General features: G+C 47.8%; 1 protein-coding gene across 3 annotated transcripts in view; it reads right to left on the reverse strand.

The window, feature by feature from the left end:
* ASIC2 (acid sensing (proton gated) ion channel 2) overlaps window positions 1–18,593 on the reverse strand; it is a 1,021,853-nt gene that overhangs the window by 66,949 nt on the left and 936,311 nt on the right. For 2 of the 3 annotated variants that reach the window (XM_004684897.2, XM_004684896.2), the window contains exon 2: window positions 17,539–17,689. The exons of the other annotated variant lie outside the window; for it this stretch is intronic. In XM_004684897.2, the coding sequence (XP_004684954.1) occupies window positions 17,539–17,689 (151 nt within the window). The remainder of the gene's footprint in view (window positions 1–17,538; window positions 17,690–18,593) is intronic. 3 annotated transcript variants of the gene reach the window in all.

Genomic DNA, 18,593 nt, shown 5'->3' on the forward strand with positions numbered 1-18,593 from the left:
CTCTCAAATATTGATAATTCAAATATTGATAATTCAGCAAATATTGATAATTCAACAGAGTTGCTTCAAAGAGAGCAGGCTCCGAGGCAGTGAATGATTTGTTTACACACCACGAATACCAGGATTCAAAGCTCCAGAGGGGACACAGAAAGGGGAAGTTACGACACAGACTCAGGGTGTTAGGTGCCCTTGTTGACTGGGAAACCAAAATCCAGACCGTCCCATGCGGAAGATGAGCATGGATCAGGATGAGGGTGGTGAAGCAGGTCCAGCCTGTGGAACCGGGGTTCCCCTGGCACTTCAGGAGCAGGGCCACCGCTGACACAAGGTGAGTCTACCTGTGGAGCGATTTCTGCATGGCCAGAAAGGATTTGGGAGCTCTGCGGGAGGAGATAGGAGCGATGGGCAGAATGCATAATGGGGCTGGGAAAGTACATCGCAATAAAAGAAGCTTAAATCTTTAATCTTTGCAAATTACAGGAAACACGCTGAGGAAATAAACACTGGAACAAGTAGGAAGGGGAGCTTCTTTGAAAAGCCGGAGGAATTTTCTGGGCTAAGGCAGGGAGGTATTGATACAAAGCAATCTTGTGTTGAATGAAAGTGACTTTATAACAGCGGCTGGTGAGAGACAGCTTGAGAGGAGGAGTGGGAGGGGGCCCGTCACATGGCGGGGCAGCCCCGTGGGTGACAGCTTCTGATTGTCCACCCTGCACCAACCTCCCCACTCTGTTCTCTGCCCTAGAGCTGCTGTCCCTTAGACTGGCCTGATGGGCTCCCTTGCCCTCTGGTTTCTGTTGGGTGCAGACAGTAGTGGGCCCACCCAGGGAAGTGAAGGAGAAAGGAACTCAGGCTGGTTGCTCTGTCTCTCCACTCTCGGCTGTGTGTCCTTGTAAGGTCATGACTGGGTAGGGTGAGCTCACCCTATTGCAGCCTCATGCTGCTCCCTCTCTCTCTGTTCTTTCTCATTTCCCTAGGGACTGTCATGGTTCTCCCTGCCTCTGGGCTCAGGACACTGCATATTGTTTTCCTAAGTCCAGCCCACAGAACCACATATAGTCCTTCATTAAGCTTTCCCTATATCACTGAGTCTGTGGGTGCTGTGGATTTCCTGCTGGAATCCTGATTTCTGTAGCCCCCACACCAAGGGTGTCCACTACTACCCAGCCTCTGTAACACCATATTGTCCTTAGGTATGGAGACCTCAGTACCTGCCATGGCAGCCCAAGGTTTTCAAAGTTCATCTTTATATTGAGTCAAAAACTGTCTCAAAGACTTTACCAGTTCCTGGTCATAGCTACACCCCTTCTTCCATTGATCCCCTTTTCAAGGACCTGGAGACACATACTGTGGCCACCAGAGTGTTTCCGTGCGAACCTTTCCCAGTAGAGCTGACCCTGCTGTGTCTTTGTATCTGAAGGTCTTACTCATGAGCCAGGTGCATTTCTTGGGGTGCTTAGCCTGGCCAGGCTTCTGTGCCAAAGGGCTCTGAGTAGCTAACTACCATTGTGGCTTTGGGTTCCTTCCCACCTCAGGGTGCAGCTGAAATGGGCAGGACTTGTACCCAGGAATAGAGTACTCCAGAGCCAGGTATTCTGAGAGAGGTAGAAATGCAGGCAGCTTCCACTAGGTGGGTCAGAACCAGAGAGAGCCTAGGATAGTTGATTAACGGGCTCAGGGTTTGGGAGGCAATCAGGGTGCGGTCAGATCTAGTTCTTTGACCCTTGACAAGTTGTGGTGTTCATCTTTTGGGTTCTCATTTTTCTGAAAAATCTGTAAAATTGGGTTGAAATTAAGAATGGATCTTTTGGCCCTCCCTGGTGGCACAGCGGGTTAAAGCACTGCACTAAGAAGCTAAAGCCACTTCTGCATGAGTTCAATCCCCGCCTGCCCCGGAGGTGACCGCATGGCGAGGCAGACCATCTCCTGACCCGCCTGCTGCTCCCCTCAACAGTGTACTTCGTAGATCTGCCTGTTCTGCTCCCCACTCTGTCTCTGGTGAAGCCTCTCACCACCCCTGAGCTTCTGGCCTGTACCCCAGTTCTGTATGCACAAATAAATAAATCTTTAAAAAAAGAATGGATCTTTCTTCATAGTGTTATTGTAAAGCTTTCATGAGATATTGCAAAGATAACTTAGCACAAAGTCTGGTGCTTAAGCTCACTACTTTGTAGTCTACCATCTTCATTCATTCAGTGCTTCTGGCTTCCTGCATAGAGACATAGTTCCTCATGTCCCTCTTGCCTTATACTGGTCCCTTCACCTGAGCTGAGCCTTCACACCACTCAGTGTCGCTGTCATCAGCTCCTAGAAGCCTCCTTCCCTTAGATACCCCCACATCTGGTACTTTCCATTCCAACCCTTAAATGTAATTCTTTCTCTCTTTCCACCAAGACTGAGATGCCTCTTGGGGATCAGGTGAATGTTTTATTTAGCTTTATATGCTTCATACCTGGCATGATTAATAAATGCTTACGGAAATGAACAAAACTGCACGTCTAAACTGAGAGGCACAGAATCCTTCCCACCCTGGTTTGATAGATGAGCCACAGAGATGCTGAGAGGGAGATGAGTGTTTTGGGTCTCACAGTGAGTCTGTGGCCAAGCTGGGCCCACAGAGGCCTGTTGGATGAGCTCAGGACCCTCTGCTGCAGTTCCAAGGTGGCAGGTGGTGATTAGCAGATAGTGGCAGGCTGTGTAGGGACAGGAGGCCAGAATTCATGGGTGCTGGGCAAGGGCAACAAAGTCTGTCTGTGACACCCCTCAAAGGGATTCAGCTGGTGTTATGACTGCCCTTTGTCAGTCAGCTAGAGGAGCAGTGCACCCAGATGACAGGCCAATAAGGTTCTGAGCTGGGATGGACGGGGAACAATAGTTTAATTTACACTGGGTCCAGCAGCCCGTGTTCTCTCATCTGTGAGATCAGGGGAAAGCTTGCAGTGTGTGACAGTGATAATGAGAGGGGCCAATGACTCAGTCCTCAAAAGCCCTGGTAGGATGGGCCGGACAAATGCTGATCGGTCAACTAGGCCACCACCCCAGTCCTGCATGTTTTCTTAGCTTGTCCATAGAAATGTCGCAAATCCAAGGAGCCTCAAGGTGGAACCCAGGGAGAAGGCGCATGGAAGAGTATCTAGGGAAGCATACACTGAAATCACAAAACTGGGCTTGACTCCCAGCCTAAGGCTCAATAGCTACATGACAGCAGGCAGGTTACATGGTGTCTCTGAGCCTTAGTTTCTTCACAGAAAGGGTGGAGTGACCTCTCAGGTTGTTTTTAGCTCTAAAATTCTATGAACTGGAGATTATACACAAGCCTCTTAACCTCAGTGCATCTTACTCTAATTTCCTAAAAAATAGACCTTTATAAAAAAGCACTTTTTTATAAAAATAGGCATGGCTGTTTAGCACACACATCAAATCAGAAGAGGCTGAGCTTTCTGAAGACAGCATGAAGAATCCACAGTTTGCTGCCTAGCAAAAACTGAGTGATATGTGTCTTGTCCTCCCTCTCTTCCCCGCCCCTGACAGGTTGGCCCAACTGAGCAGGATGCATAGGTGAGAAAATCCCCACTGCATCCAAAACAGGCATGCTAAAGCTTGATTGTGTGCAGGTGACATTTTGAGATTAGGCAAACTTTTGGAGACAAAAAACTGAAACTGGGTCCCATGCCAGATGGGCTGAAAGTGTGTCTCAGGGTGGCAGAGAGATGGAGCAAAGTGCGCTCACCATCACATCAGCCATGAAATCAAGCAGCCACAGAAATTCTGGAAGGCTGGAAAGCCCAGAGTGTCCTGCAGAGCCTCAAAGCACAGCAGCATTTCAAAGGCCCTGAGACCACCAGCAGCCAAAGCCTGTGCCCTCTGTTGAGCAGAATGTCACCCAAAGTAACCTTGGTGTCTTTCTTCCTTTCTGTTTTCATTTTTTTAAAAAAGATTTGTTTATGCATACAAGAAGAGGTCTGCCATGCCACATGGGTCACCTCCTTGGCTGGGGCTCAAACTCGTGCAGTGGACAGATAGCTGCATAGTGCTGCACTTTAGCCTGTTGTACCACCAGGGAGGGCCCCTGTTTTCATTTCTTAAAGGAACAATAGCTCTTGGTAGAAAGAGCCAGAGATCAAATTGCAAGAGTCCAGCCTTGAGATGTTAGGGATAAATCTTGAGGATTTGCTTATCACATGGGTTAATAACGGAAAATGATTAGCACGGCTCTGTTGAAGTCACAAGAGTGGAAGAGGATTGGAGGAACGAATGCAGTCCAAGCACCTTATAAACTGTGGCTTGAAGGGAAGCAGGGAAGAGATAGTGCAACTGAGACTGTGGCTATTATTTACACTTTCCTATTAAACTGAATGTTTACAAAACATACATTAGTGGAGGCACAGGGTGGAGTTGGCTCTGGTCTCATTACAAAAAGATATATTCCGAGGATTCTTAAATAATGAGTTTCCCTCATGCATTCAAGCTCCGAGGCTATAAATTGCTTGCTGAGGAGGTTGATGGGGTGACCAGCATGCAGGAGACGCCACCCTTGAAAAGTCATCGGGAAGTGCCATGTTTCTGAAACTAGAGGGGAAGCTGGTAGGTGATTAAGATTCTATTTATAAAAAGCCTGTTTACACATCCTGGCAACAGAAGTTAGGTATGACCAGATTGCGGAACAGAGCCTGTCTATAGATTGTGATGTGATTATAGAATTCAAAATCATTCAAAGCATTATTGAATTTGCAGCACATTTTGATTATAGAAGAGCTGACAATGAGTATAAAAAGTACAATAGCTCTCACACGGGGCTCTGAGAAATACCGGGATGTTAAAAAGGTAACTGGCAGCCGCTTCTCTGCCCACCTGTGCCTACGCAGGTGCTTCTTGCCACCCACTCTCCCTCTGCAGGGCAGCAGCCTCCTGCCTGCCCGTGACTGTGCCAGGACTCCTCTGCAATGACCTCCCTTACGAGAGAGCGGAGGCCGCTCTCCTAAGGCCGTCTGCCTGCAAACATGCTGGTGTCTCTCTGCAAACCTGTCCCTTTCGGGGCAGCTCTTCCTGCCTACTTGTGCCTATGCAAGTGTCTTTTCCTCTCCTGTCTCTTTCTAATAAACTTACTTCCTCATACTTCCCAATGATAGGAAGCCAGACCAGAGCCTCTCACCCCTGAAAGGGAGTGGCCAGGGTGTCCTGTCCCAATGCTGATTTAGGCTGGGGCCTAGATTCTGCTCTTCTAACAAGAAGGGGGCTGCTGCTTGTTAGTGAACCACACTTTGGTCGTGCGGCTTAAGGCACACATACTTGTTAACAGCACTCCAGGCCCAGAATGATCTGGGCTCTGCCGGCCTCTTCAGCCCCAGCTGTTAACCTCAGATTCAGCTACCTCAGGACACTGAATCACGGCCTTTGCTCATGATTCGGATCTTTGCCCTCTGCTTCGGATCTTGCCTTCTCAGGACCCCACCTCTTACTCCCACATTTAGCCCAGCAACTGGCCAATGGCCTGAGACTAAAAGCACAGGTCATCTCTTTTCTGAAGCCTCCTCTCTCTTTTTTCCAGGCATGGCTATCCTTCCTTGGTGCTCTATCTGTCCTCTATCATAGCACTTGACATTTATTTGTGTCCCCTGCCCAGACTGCAAATGCCTGGCACCCTTTGGGCACTTGACATGAAAGTCAAGTGGAACCAATCGCATTTCCACTTACTCTTAAAGGAGCCAGGGAACTCTTTGAAAACCTGGACTGGGTGGTTCATCCCAGAGTGCCTGGCGCACAGTAGGCGCTCAGTTTTGATTTGCTGAATAGGGGGACATGGGTTCAGAGGGTCGGTCTGCCTCACCCACTTCCTGGATGGTCCTCTCAGCCCACTGTCTGGCTGGCAGTTGAACGCTGTGAGGAGAAAACAGCTATTTTCCACACAGCACTTAGCATGCACATTAAACAGGGCTTCTCAGAATGATAAAAGTCAGGCTTTTCCTGGTGGCTTAATGGACGGCTGCCTCTAATTTACGGCGTCATTTCTCCAGATTCTGCGGACACCCAGGGAGACCCTTACTCCAGAACGAGCCTGAGGTGAGCTTATTAAGCCAGCTGTCAGCTGGGTATTCCTGTGCTCCAGACTCTCAGAATTCAGGCCGGGGCCTTTTCCTCTCCTTCCGGGCACATCCCCAGGACTGGGCACCATGACAGGGGTTTTGTTCCTGGGAGGAGAGATGTCAGCGAAACCATAGCAACAACCCACCTCTATTCTTCCTATGTCCCCTTTGTGGTGGGGGGCTAGGACATGTGTTCCCTCTAAAGCTGCTCGGGCCTTCCAGCTGCGCGGGAAATTTATGATGATTTTTAATTTGATTTTCATTTGTATCAAAGCAATAGGTGGACATAACTTACAAAGACAAACGAGACCGCAAGGCTTGGCGACGAACACTGCATTTCCGGTTCTGTGTCCTCCCCCGCCCCCCACCGGCCCCGAGCTGCCCTTGTCAGAGCGACCACTCAGCTGCAGCTTCTATTTACTTTCATTTTTCCATGGGTGTGGAGCACTTGGCATTTTTTGATTTTCAAAAGGTTTAGCTATTATCTCCTGAATTCTTGCCATGGGCGAGAGGGGAGGGCTTCTATGAAGTATCCTGCCACACCTGTCTTTCACCCTCCAGTAGAGTTGGATGGCACTTCTGTTAAGTCTATACCCAGCTTGCCTAGGATTATGACTATGGAAGTACTGTCCACACCTCAAATTTGCAGTATACAATGACTGCGTTCTCTTCTTGTGGAACTATTTTGTTTTCTTTTGTTTATTGATAGGCTTGACTTACTAGGTATCTATCACAGAAATGTCAGAAAAAGGTCAAACTTCTAGAAACAGACCAGGGAAGAGGTTGGCAGTAGCTGGGGGTGGAATAGGGAGAGGTCGGTAAAAGCTATAGATTTTCAGTGATACAACAGGATAAGAGGAAGGAAATGCACTGGACTATGGTGATGGCACACGGGTGATTTGGTGATGGGAAACCCAAGGGGATTGCAACTGAGATGGAAAAATGCACAAAAATATGTAAAAATAAACTAATATAATAAAAAAAAGAAAAAACAAACAAACAGGATAAGGCCCTAATGGATAGCGTAGTGACATTAGTTGATAACACTACAGAGTCTAATTAAAATTTGTTAGAGGAGGAAACATTTAAATGCTCTCAGCAATCGCACATATAGCTATATTTGAATCCACATCCTACCCTGCCATATTATTTAGTTTGTTGGTATAGAATTCTGTCTTAGAAAAGATTCTCCCTAATTGGACGGCCTTGTAGCATTGTGTTCTGGCCTCAACTCCATGGATTGAGAAGCCCAGATCATTCTGAAGCTGAAGTTTGTGACTTGTTTTTCCTTTCCAGAAATTTTAAAGGTTTTCTCTTGGTCTCTGTTTGCCTGAGCTTCCCAAGGATGCCACGTACTGCAGACTGGAAAGGTGAATTCAGTGTGGAAACACATGCGTTTCAGTGGAGAATTTTCCACATATGTTATTTCTTCAGCAAAATTCTTTTCTCCCTTCTCTCTACCCTCTAGCAGCAGAGTATTGGATTTGCTGGATTTCCCCACTCATTTCCATGATTCTTTTTTCTCTGCCATTATCCATTTCTATAAGTCTATGTGCTTTGCTTTTCAGGAGATTTCATTTCAATACTTCTATGGATTTTTAAAATGTTTGCAATCATGTTTTTAATTTCTAGGTGTTCTCCCGCCCCCACTCCTGCCTCTTCTATGAATGTTCCTTTAAAATAGCATCCTATGTTTGTGTTTATGATGCACTATCTCTTATCTGTTAGGAATTTTAATTAAAGTGCTTTGATGTTTCCATCTGCTCCCTATATTTAAAAAAATTATCAAACACACAGAACCTAATATTATTCTGGCATTTTTGTCAGCACTTGACAAATAAGAACTACTTGAAACTTACAGAGTAGGATAATACTCACCTCATGTTAGGGGTGGTGGGGCTGAGGTTCAGAGAGGTTAATAATTTGTCCAAGGTCACACAGCTCAGATTTAAACCTAGACCCTAGTCTGCTCTATCTAGATCTGTGCTCTTACCATTATCTCTATTTTCCTGGTTATCTTTTTGCTTGTTTGTTTTGGTTCCTTTCTTGTTAGCGGTTTCCCTGAAATGACTGGCTTTTTGATTGCCCACTTGTGGTTAAGAGGTACTTAAAGGTTGTATCATCATTCCTTATGTGTGGGAGGACTTATCTTCGAGGAATTCACTTGAGGGAAATCTAACCAGGCCCTTTTGTTTAGGGATCCTTGACTCATTCCTTGTGATCTTTTCTCTTGAGTTTGTTGGCATCTCCAGGGATGGATTCGCCCACACTTCTGCTAGGGGAGAGCGGGATAGACTAGCCTGACCTGGGGTGGGGGGTGTCTCACAACTCAATAATTAGAATTTCAACTCACCTCCTGTTTTCCATATAGGCCCTCATTCCCAGCCTCAGCTTGGTGTGACCTTCCCAAGGCCAGAGTCTATCTGTTTCAATCTTGTCTTCTATAGAGACAAAGAGAGATGGTTTTCTCTCTACTTTTGGCTATGACAGGAAGACTAAAGGGCTCCTTTTATGGACTTTTTTTTTTAAAAGATTTATTTATTTATGCATACAGAACTGGGGTACAGGCCAGAGGTGCAGGGGTGGTGAGAGACTTCACCAGAGACAGAATGGGGAACAGGACAGGCAGATCAGCAAAGTACACTGCTGAGGGGAGCAGCAGGTGGGCCAGGAGGGGTCTCTGACACACCATGTGGTCACCTCAGGGGTGGGGATCGAACTTATGCTGAAGTGGCTTTAGCTTCTTAGTGCTGTGCTTTAACCCGCTGCGCCACCAGGGTTGCCTCCTTTTACAGACTTTTAACGAATCCTCCTAGTTTTAGTTCCCCTTCTCAACCATCTGCAGCACTATCTGACCCTTTTTGGAGGTTCTGTCGTGAGGCTGTTGGGCATCAGTGGGTTTGCCCATGCAAACCTTTATCTTTCAGCCTTGTCTTGTAACTGGGTGGTCCCTAGGAGAAGGGAAGTTCCAGGTTCCCTGCCCCACCCAGAAGGAGGGTGGAACTGAGCAGAGAAAAAGGAGAGAGAAGAAGAGAGAAAGAAGACAGATGGAGAAGGAGACCTAAGGAAGCCACATGGAGCAGCAAACATGTGATGAAGAAACCGGGCTTGTTTCCTGACCCTGGACTGGTTAAGGCAGATGTGGGTGAGATACCTGTAGGGAGGTGACTATGGCAGTGTTTATATTGATTTTGATTTTGCTCTTTTCCTCCCAGATTTGTCTGGCCATTTCTGACCCTTTTCCATGGGTCCCGGCCAGAAGGTGCTTTAGTCTTGTGGCAGGCTTTCAGGCCTTGCTTTGGGCCAATCCCTTTTGGGTTGACTTTTGCCCACGAGGGGATGTGTAACTTCAGGTGTTTGATTTAGAAGTTACATTCTTTGTGTTTCATATTGTATATTCACTGTATTAAAGTCACTTTTCATTAAAGCTTTATATGTTTTGTCTTGTTGCGGCGGATGGCAGAACCCACTTAGAGCAGGCAGGTTTTGAGGCTCCAGGGGTGCCTCTCTGAATTGAGGTGCCCTATAACAGTCTCTGCCACCAAGTTAGGATCCCTCACCCACTTAATTTCCGTCTTCCACAAACTTGCTGATAGCTACCATTGTCTTTCATACTCTTTGTCCTATGGGTTTTTACTTAAAAGCTTTTTTTTTGATTGCCATTTTGAGGGACGATGGGAGGGAGCCTCTCATAAACACTTATGTTCAATCTGACATCTTTAGCCAGAAGTCTAGACTGTCCACTTCCCTAAGGCCCTAAGTTCTGCAGACACCTCCAGCACTCCTTTGACCATCCAGAAGAAGGGGGAGAGATGCTTATAGTTTGTCTCTGAGGTGTATGCAGCCATAAAATCAATCAACATGGGTTTTATACCAGTCTCACCAGTTTTCCTTCTGGGTTCCCCCAGATACCCGAAAGTTGGCCATGGAGAGCAAGGAGAAAGCAAACGGGGGACTTCATTTTCAGCTGGAACAGAGCAGTTCTACCTGCATGTGGCTTTGTGTTGGGGCTGTGCTAAAGCTTTTGTTCAATCTAAGAATTCTGCTATTAAAAAAAGAGGAAAAAATAGAAAAGGAGAATTGTCACAGACCTATCATTATATGCCATTCTCTCTCCAAAGATGTCACTGGAACCTTTTTTTCCCCCCCCACTGAGCTATTTTCATGGCAGTGCCTTTACAATCACATTTTGAACATTAAAGGAATGTAATGGAAGGAGCATTGATTTGGGGCTCACAAGTGAGTTTTAAGCTTGGTGTAGCTGCTTAATGAGATGTGTGTCCTTGGGAAACTTACTCAGTTTCTCTGGGTCTCAGTTTCATTATCTTCAGTGGGGATTATGATGTCTGTGTAACTGGGAGGATTCATGGCACATAACAGTTGCTCATTAAATGCTATTTTCTCCTTCACCCTGACCCCATCACGGTCCACAATTACAGCATTTTTTTTTCTCAACAAATATATCAATGAGTATTGATTGTCCTAGTATTTATCAGTGACCCAGAGAGCCCAAGATCCCTGATCTCCTGGTGGAGTATATAGTTCAGTGGACAGGGATGAACTATAAAAATAATAAGTAAATCACATGCCAAACTTGAAGGTGACAAATGTCAAGGACAAAGACAAGCAGAACAAGTAAAGAGGAATGAGGAGAAAGACTGGGGTACAAATTTAAACAGGATAGTCAGGGTAGGGATTCATTGAGAAGCTGTTTTGTTGAGCAAAGATTCCATGGAGGTGAAGCAATGGGCTACATCGATGTCAGAGCAATGGAAATTCTAGACAGAGGGGATGCAGAATGCAGGTGTCCTAAAGTAGGTGCTCCTGGAGTGTCCTAGAAGCAGTAGGGAAGTCAGTGGTGAGAGTCTGCTCAACAAGGGGACAGTAGCAGCTGAAGAGCTGGGGCAGAAACTAAGAGCCAGTGATTTACCTCGATTACAACTTACACTCTCAATACAATTCCTTTGCCCAAAACTATATCCAATCGATCGCTCTTCAACACTTGGATTTGGAGAAATCAAGACAGGTTAAAAAGTGCCTTTTGTGGCCCTCCCTGGTGGCGCAGCGGGTTAAAGCACAGCACTGAGAAGCTAAAGCCACTTCCGCATGAGTTCGATTCCGCCTGCCCCGGAGGTGACCACATGGCGCGGCAGACCTCTCCTGACCCGCCCGCTGCTCCCCTCAGCAGTGTACTTCATAAATCCGCCTGTTCTGCTCCCCACTCTGTCACTGGTGAAGCCTCTCGCCACCCCAAAGCCTCTGGCCTGTACCCCTGTATGCACAAATAAATAAATCTTTAGAAAAAAAAAAAGTGCCTTTTGCATTGGGGTGAATAAGGGCCAGAAGGAAAAATAGACGAGAAAGAGAGGGAAAGATTTGTGGTCTTTCCCACCTTTGAGGCACACAGTCTAGAAGGTGAGCTCACTAGGGGGTAACCTGTGTGCCCAGTCTGGTTAACCTGTGTGCCTCAGATGCCAATCACCCAGCCCTCTCCCTCACCCTCATCTCTGCCTTCCCATGGTATGACCATTCCTGGAACCATCTTTCGAACTTCTTCCCAAGAGTCACCAACTCAGCTTCCTCAGGACTTTCTGCAACTGGTGGCGCCCCCTGGAGGGAGTTACTGGTGAGGACAGACAGACAACCTCAGGGAAAATGCTAAAAAGTATTGCATTTTGAGGCCGAGTGATTGATAAAAAATATAAGGGACTATATAACAAGGAGCATAGATTCATTCAGTCATGGAATTCAGCATTTCAGGATTTGGCTTTTGGGGTCCGGGGATCTCAGCCCCCACCACACCAATCTTCCACAAGGTTGTTGTGGAGGTCTCCAGCAGTCAGCCTCAGAGAGGAAAAGTTCAGAGGTTTTGCAAGTAGCTGAGTGATGGAAACTGTTCTTGGTATTGCTTGCTGTTACAGCCTGGTAGAAAAGGCAAAGACCTGGAGCTGGGCATCTCAGTGAGCTTTGTCTCTTGTTAGGTTGTTCAGTTGCTGCAGCTGCTGTTTTGAGAGTCACTTGTCTGGTGTTGTGCTGGGGTGTCCAGGCAGCTATGGGAGCATCTCCTATTGCACCTTCTGTTATCGTTGTGAGTTGCAACTGGCCTGAGTCTGGCTGCCATATGCTCCAGGCTGGCAGAGGCAGGGAAACACTGTCTTGCACACATGGCCTGTTGTTTGCAGAGGAGATCCCTGTGCTCAGTGGTGGGAAGCTGCCATCTTAGCTGCTTTTGTTTAGGACTGAAAAACACGGGACACTGCTTTGGGTGAGGTAAACAGCCATTTTCGGCCTCAGTAACTCTTTGTTTTTCTCTGGTTTGTTAAATAAATCCCATTGTTGTTCTTGAGCTTGAGTAGTCTTGCAATTATGTGCGTGCATGAAGGACTCACACAGTGACTAGTAAACTATTTGGCCAGTGTCCTTGGTCAGTTTGAGTGGCCCTTATGGCCCTGTATCACTTCTATAAACTTATTCCCCTGCTCAAGCACCAGACTGAGCAGGGCCAAAGACTCCTGTCCCTGTTTTTTTTTTTTTTTTTTTTTAAACAGGACATCAGTAAGAGACTCAAAATGGTCTTTTGCTGATGATAGGATGTGTAAAATAGGTAACTGTGTGTGAAAATACCTTTGTGTGGAAACAGCCTGTCTCCAGTGAGAGAGAATGAAAGCAACTCAGAGAGAAGAGAGGCAGAGATAGGCCCAAGATGCCAGGGCGGGGTCCTGGGCTCTGCTGTTTCCAACATCCTTGCAGTCCTGCTGTTCAGTTGCTAGAGCTTGCCAAGGGCAACACAGTTCCTTTTATGCCTCAGCTTGTTTGAATCCAGTTTGCTCACAAGCAACCTAAATAACCCATTGCCTATTTCTTTTATCTTTGAAGTTACTCAGAGACATCTACACAGTATCATTTTTAACAACCTCCTACCGGCCTTCAGTTTAATTTCCCTTAGAAAACGCTGGCCATGAGATCTCACTTCTATAGCCCAGGACAGCTTTCCTGTCCTTTTTTTTTTTCCCTATTTTGTGAGCTCCTCCATGAAAAAGAAGGTTTCCATGGTCAAAGGCACTTGGAAATAAAGCTGCGTGACACATTCCTCTCATGGAGATTCATGATGTAGCATATAAAGAATCTCTGCCATGAATAAATGTACCTGACTTTGTCCATCCAGGCATCCCCAAGGTCCTTTTTATTCTGAGAACATGTAATATCCTAAACTCATGACATTTTATAGGACCTATTTTGGGACACACTCTCTAGATCTACAGACAGGCCTGAGCCTGTCTACAAGAAAATGGCATATTTTCCAGGATTTCCTGAACATGGCACCCTGGCGTGAGTGATTGCCAGACCTGGGGAAAGGGGGCTCCTGGTAAATTTTGTAGTCACCCTTTACTCACTAAGCCTGAAAAGGTGCATTTTTCCAGGTTCATTTGTTGGAGCTAAAAATCCTTGTCCATTAGAATTACACCCAGATGAATAATTCCCTCACTGCGTCATGAGAGATGAAGCTGTCCATAAATGTACAGGGAAGAACGTGCCAGTGCTTTTTCTGAACAGAACAGAACTTTCAGATATTGGGTGCCTTACGACCTCCTTCATAGGGGTGGGGTGTCTGCAATATTCTCTGCCTCCGAGATAACTTGACTGTACTCCCCAGTTTAATGGTCAACATTAACAACCTTCTATTGTGCACTGTTTGCAGAGAAAATACATTCTGTCCTTTCTGCTATCCTCCAAAGTGGACAGGTTTTGTTTGCTTTATTGGCCTCTATTTTAATATATTTTTAAAAAAACTTATTTATGCATACAGAACTGGCATACAGGCCAGAAGTGTGGGGGCGGTGAGAGGATTCACCAGAGACAGAGTGGGGAGCAGAACAGACTGACTGATGAAGCACACTACTGAGGGGAGCAGCGGGTGGGTCATGAGAGGTCTGCCGCACCATGTGGATCATCTCCGGGGCAGGGATTGAACTTGTGCTGAAGTGGCTTTAGCTTCTTAGTGCTGTGCTTTAACCCACTACATCACCAGGGAGGGCCCTGGCCTCTATTTTACAGATATAGAAATTGAGGCTCATTTACTTGTCCTCAGCCTCACCACTATAGAGGAAGAGCTGGGATTTGATGTATTGCTTGAGTCTGTCATGACATTTTCATGTCCTGGTATACCACCCTGTTGTCAAGCTCTCTGTGGCCACACCTCAACAGTCATGTTTCAATTCTTTTTTTCTTCACTACCTCCCAGATATCTTCTGAAGGACGTCAACTCCTTTCTCTGGGGATTGAGAGGAGGCAGGAATGCCAAAGAAGCAAGATGGTATCTGTGGGACCACAAAGTTAGACAAGTCCGGAATGTCCTCCTGAGGAGCACATGGGGCTAGGCCTGATCTGCCCATGGGCCTTGGAGCAGTGCCTGGGCAGTGGGATGTGGCCATGTGTCCTCAGGGGAGCTGCCCACAAGTGACCTTCACCCAGCAGAGCCCACAGCGCATCCTTGGGCAGGTGGACGGCCCTCACTCCTACCACATAGGGCCCACTGGCCCAAGAAACAGGCGGCTCTGAGTTACCCAGAGTCGCCAAGATGCTGCCTACTGCTCAGTGGCTTCTTGGCCTAAAGAAAGGTAAAATAGGGTGTGAGGACTCGGGGGTCCTGGCTAAATGTGCTGGGGGAGGTCACCCAACATCACCCTCCTTTCCTGGCTAATGGGATGAGGCATTCCCACCACTCCAGGCTGTGGTGAGAGGAAGGTCTAGAATGAGGACTATTGTAGCGCCAAGGGGAGGCAGGAGGTCGCTAAAAAAGGCAAAGATCCAGAAGCTACCCAGAGCAACCCAAGCAGCACTCTTCAAATGGCAGCCACCAGCTCCTGGCACAATTAAAATGAATAAAAATGAAAAGATATAACAATTCAGTTCCTCATTCCCACAGGTCCTATTTCCATGCCCAATAACCAGGCCGACGGTACTGGACAGAACAGATAGAGAGCACCTCCGTCACTGCAGAAAGTTCTATTGGACAGTACCCATTGGTTTCTTTAATTCTTTAATGTTCTGGTCCTGCCTCCTGCTCTTAACCTGTGTCTCCAACTACACACCCTCAAGGGAAATGGTGTAAATGGAAGGTGCTCTCTGTGACTGAGAGGTAGTTCAGGCTCCTGGGTGGAGTGAGCCTAGAGTTCTCCTGTGGACTTTATGGAGTTTGGCTTCTCGATGAGATGATAAACCACTGAAAGGCAGGTCCTTGTCTAGTGTCTTCTGCATCTCTGAGAATGGCCTGTGACATTGGACACACAGCAGGCCCTTAATCACGATCACCGATTTGTCCTGAACTGGTAATGCTCAAGGTGTCCTAGGGCCAAATGTTGGCCCGAGGTTTGGGGTGGCACAGTCCTGGTTTGGCTGTGAGAGTTCGGTATCTCACTGCTTCCTGCTAGATGGTCAGTTCTCCCCTCTCAGGGGGATGGAGTTGGTTTGCTGGAATAAATGACTTCAGAAGAGGCAGAATGCTGATTCCCTGAGCCAGGGGTTGGGATTGGAGCCCCTTCCATCTGCAGCTAGAGCTCAGACCCAAGGCCAGAGCTGTGCTGTGTGAAGAGGTCTATCACAGGGGTGTATGATATTGTGAGAGTGAGTGTGAGTGTATATACATGTGTTTGCTCTCCTGAATCAAGACAGCACACTGAGAAACCCAATATTTCCACAGAAAGGTGTAATTAACTTCTGGCCAGTCCTGGGGTCTGGGATCTTCAAGACACATTTCTTGCCTGATTTCTCTCCTTGTCCACAGTGATTTGATCAGTAAGTATGTTCTGGTGCCCACAAGGCAGGGTCTTTCTTTGGGGACCAAGATACTGCTCCTAAGACCCAGGGTTGTCTACAGGCCTCATGGTCCCAGGACATAGGCTGGTACCAGGAATACTCTGCCAAACCAGGCCCTGGGGCCACTCTTAGGGATGTCAGAATTGAGAACTAACACAAACCTCCATTGTTTGCATCTGCAGGTGGAGGGGAGGGGCCTTGAATTTAGGAAAGTGGATGGAAGCAACTAAGCGTCTCCTCAGCAAGCGGCTAATGGGGCTTGAGGGCCCTGGAGCCTGAGGTGAGCTGCCAGAAGGCATTATTGGAATGACACGCGTGATGGCCATTTTACTTTTCAGTTGAAGAAGCAGGAGGACTAACCATAATGCAAGGGAAATGGCCATGCTCACCTCTCCCCATCAGGGCGCTCAAGCGAGAGGTGCCAGACGGGAGGGAGAGCAGCGGTGGGAGCGCTGGGCAGCTGCAGTCAGTTGTCCCTGGGGTGGAAGCTGTGGCTGCCTCAAAGCCAGGAAGGCCAAGGTGTGGTAAGGGCTGGACCTCAGAAGAGGTGTGATTGGTATGGGGGAGGGGCAGCAAGACAGGGGACTGGGCTGCTTGGCCTCCATCCCCTCTTCACTGCCAACCCCAGGGCCCACCTCTCCCTCCTGGAATCTTCTCTTCCTCGGCCCTTTCCCTCTGGCACCATCCTGGCTCATCTGAAGACAGCATCAGTCTTACTTGGGGACCTTTTGCATCAATGGTCCCCCTCTTGGACATCTCTTTACTTTCTCCACCTGGTGAAATTCTGGAGGCTGTTGACAGCCGTAGGCTTATGTCAGTCTCTGCTCTGTCATCACATCACGTTCTGTTTTACCTTTGTAGTCCCATGCGTATTTTCCAGGATCATCTCAAGACCCTGCTCAGATACCCCATCAACTACAATGCTTTTCCTGAATCTTCCACACCTGTCCTGCTACAGCCCTGGACACACACCACAGTGCTCTGTGATCAAGTGTCTCTTCCTCTAGGCTTTGATCAAGGATTCAGACTGTACCACTTTATTGCAAAGCCTGAGACAATGGCTAATGAATAATTTGTTGACGAAATGAATGCGTGAAGTAAGCTTTGGGCCTGTACACACAGGCTACACAGGGGCTCTTGCAGGCATGGTGCCACCTGCCCCCACCCCAGTCCATGGCTTTTGTCTGTGCAGCAACGCTTCAGCCACTTGTCGCCGGCCCCCAGTGGGAGAAAGCGCCTTCCTTTTACTGGGTCTCCTCTCTGGGCTGGCACATTTAAGGTGTCTGGGACAGAAAGGAGCTGGCCCATTCCTTCCTTTTCTGAAATAAAGCCACTCCCCCGCCCAACTCTACATGTTAATTCAAACCTTCCTCTGTGATCCCTTCCCAGCATCTCCCTCCAGCTCTCTACCTTTCTGTCCTTCCCAGTTTCCCCATCCTCTGTCGCTTTCCCACTGAGAGAATCCAAGGAAGCCCAGGGAATCACAGCCCACGCCAGGGGCATTCTTGCCACTCATTGGCATGCACCAATGCTTGATGGAGATCAGTCCCTCACGAGGTGAGCCAAGACACCCACCTGAGCCAAAACTGAATTTCAGAGTCCCGCACCCCTCCGCCATCATCCCCTGTGCCCAGCTCACCTGTCTCTCCCCAGATGGGCAGGTACTCATCTTGCTGAATGTCCAGCATGATCTCCAGCCCGTTGCCTGTCCCCCCCTTGACCGTGGTGAGCAGAGGTTTGCCATCCTCGCCTGAGTTAAACATGTAACACTTCCCATATTTTGTAAACACCTGAAGGGGAGAAGAGAGAAAGAAAGAGAGAGAAGCACATGAGTGAATTCAGACAGGGCTCCAGAGATTGGTGAGGGCCCAGAAATCCAGCAGTAGGCCAGTGTCCCCACAGCTTGTTACAAGGAATCCATCTAGGGGACCAATGAATCCTCATCATGGCGGAAGGCCTGAATTTATCAAGTGTATTCCGGCATCAGAGAACAAATCTGGACAGTCCTTGGGGTGGGATGCAACAACATCTGGATCCTCTTCCCTCTCTACCTGTAAGTGGTCCTGTCTACTTCTAGATGTGAAACATCATCTCTGAGAACCTGAACCTCCAGGCCACACCTCCACCTGCAAGCTCTCTCCTGGGCTTCAGACACAGTCATTCCACAGTGATGTACGACCTTAGGGATGCTGCAGACCCTTGATACCCAGACTATCCCAGCGGGAGCACCTTCCTCATCTCCCCAGTCCACCTGATACTTGCACCCCTCGCCCAGGGAACAGCATCAACACCTGCTGAGGGACTCAGACACCCTCCCACTGGTTATCCACCTTCTTCACTCCCAAGTGCAATTGACCAGCAAGACCTGCCAGCACAATCTCAACATGTGACCTGATGTGGCCTTTTTTCATCTGTGCTATGGCAACTTAGAAGCCAGTCAGTTCTTGCCTGGGCTGCTGCTGTTTCCTAGCTGGATTCCTTGATTGTCCAGCCCAGCCACTAAGTTAAAGGCAGCACACCTGTTCTGAAATGCAAAGCTGATCTTATCAATCCTGTGCTTAAAATCCCTCAGGGCTCTCCAACCCCCTTAGACTCCAGATCTCCGATACCCAGCCTTCTCTGGTAAGCCCTGCCCATTCCACCCTCCTGTCTTCCCTGATTCCCTGGGACTCAGCTAGAACATAAGGTCCCCGG

Source organism: Condylura cristata, unplaced genomic scaffold (genome assembly GCF_000260355.1).
Source record: "Condylura cristata isolate star-nosed mole 26May11 unplaced genomic scaffold, ConCri1.0 scaffold00017, whole genome shotgun sequence".
NCBI classification, from domain to species: Eukaryota; Metazoa; Chordata; class Mammalia; order Eulipotyphla; family Talpidae; genus Condylura; species Condylura cristata.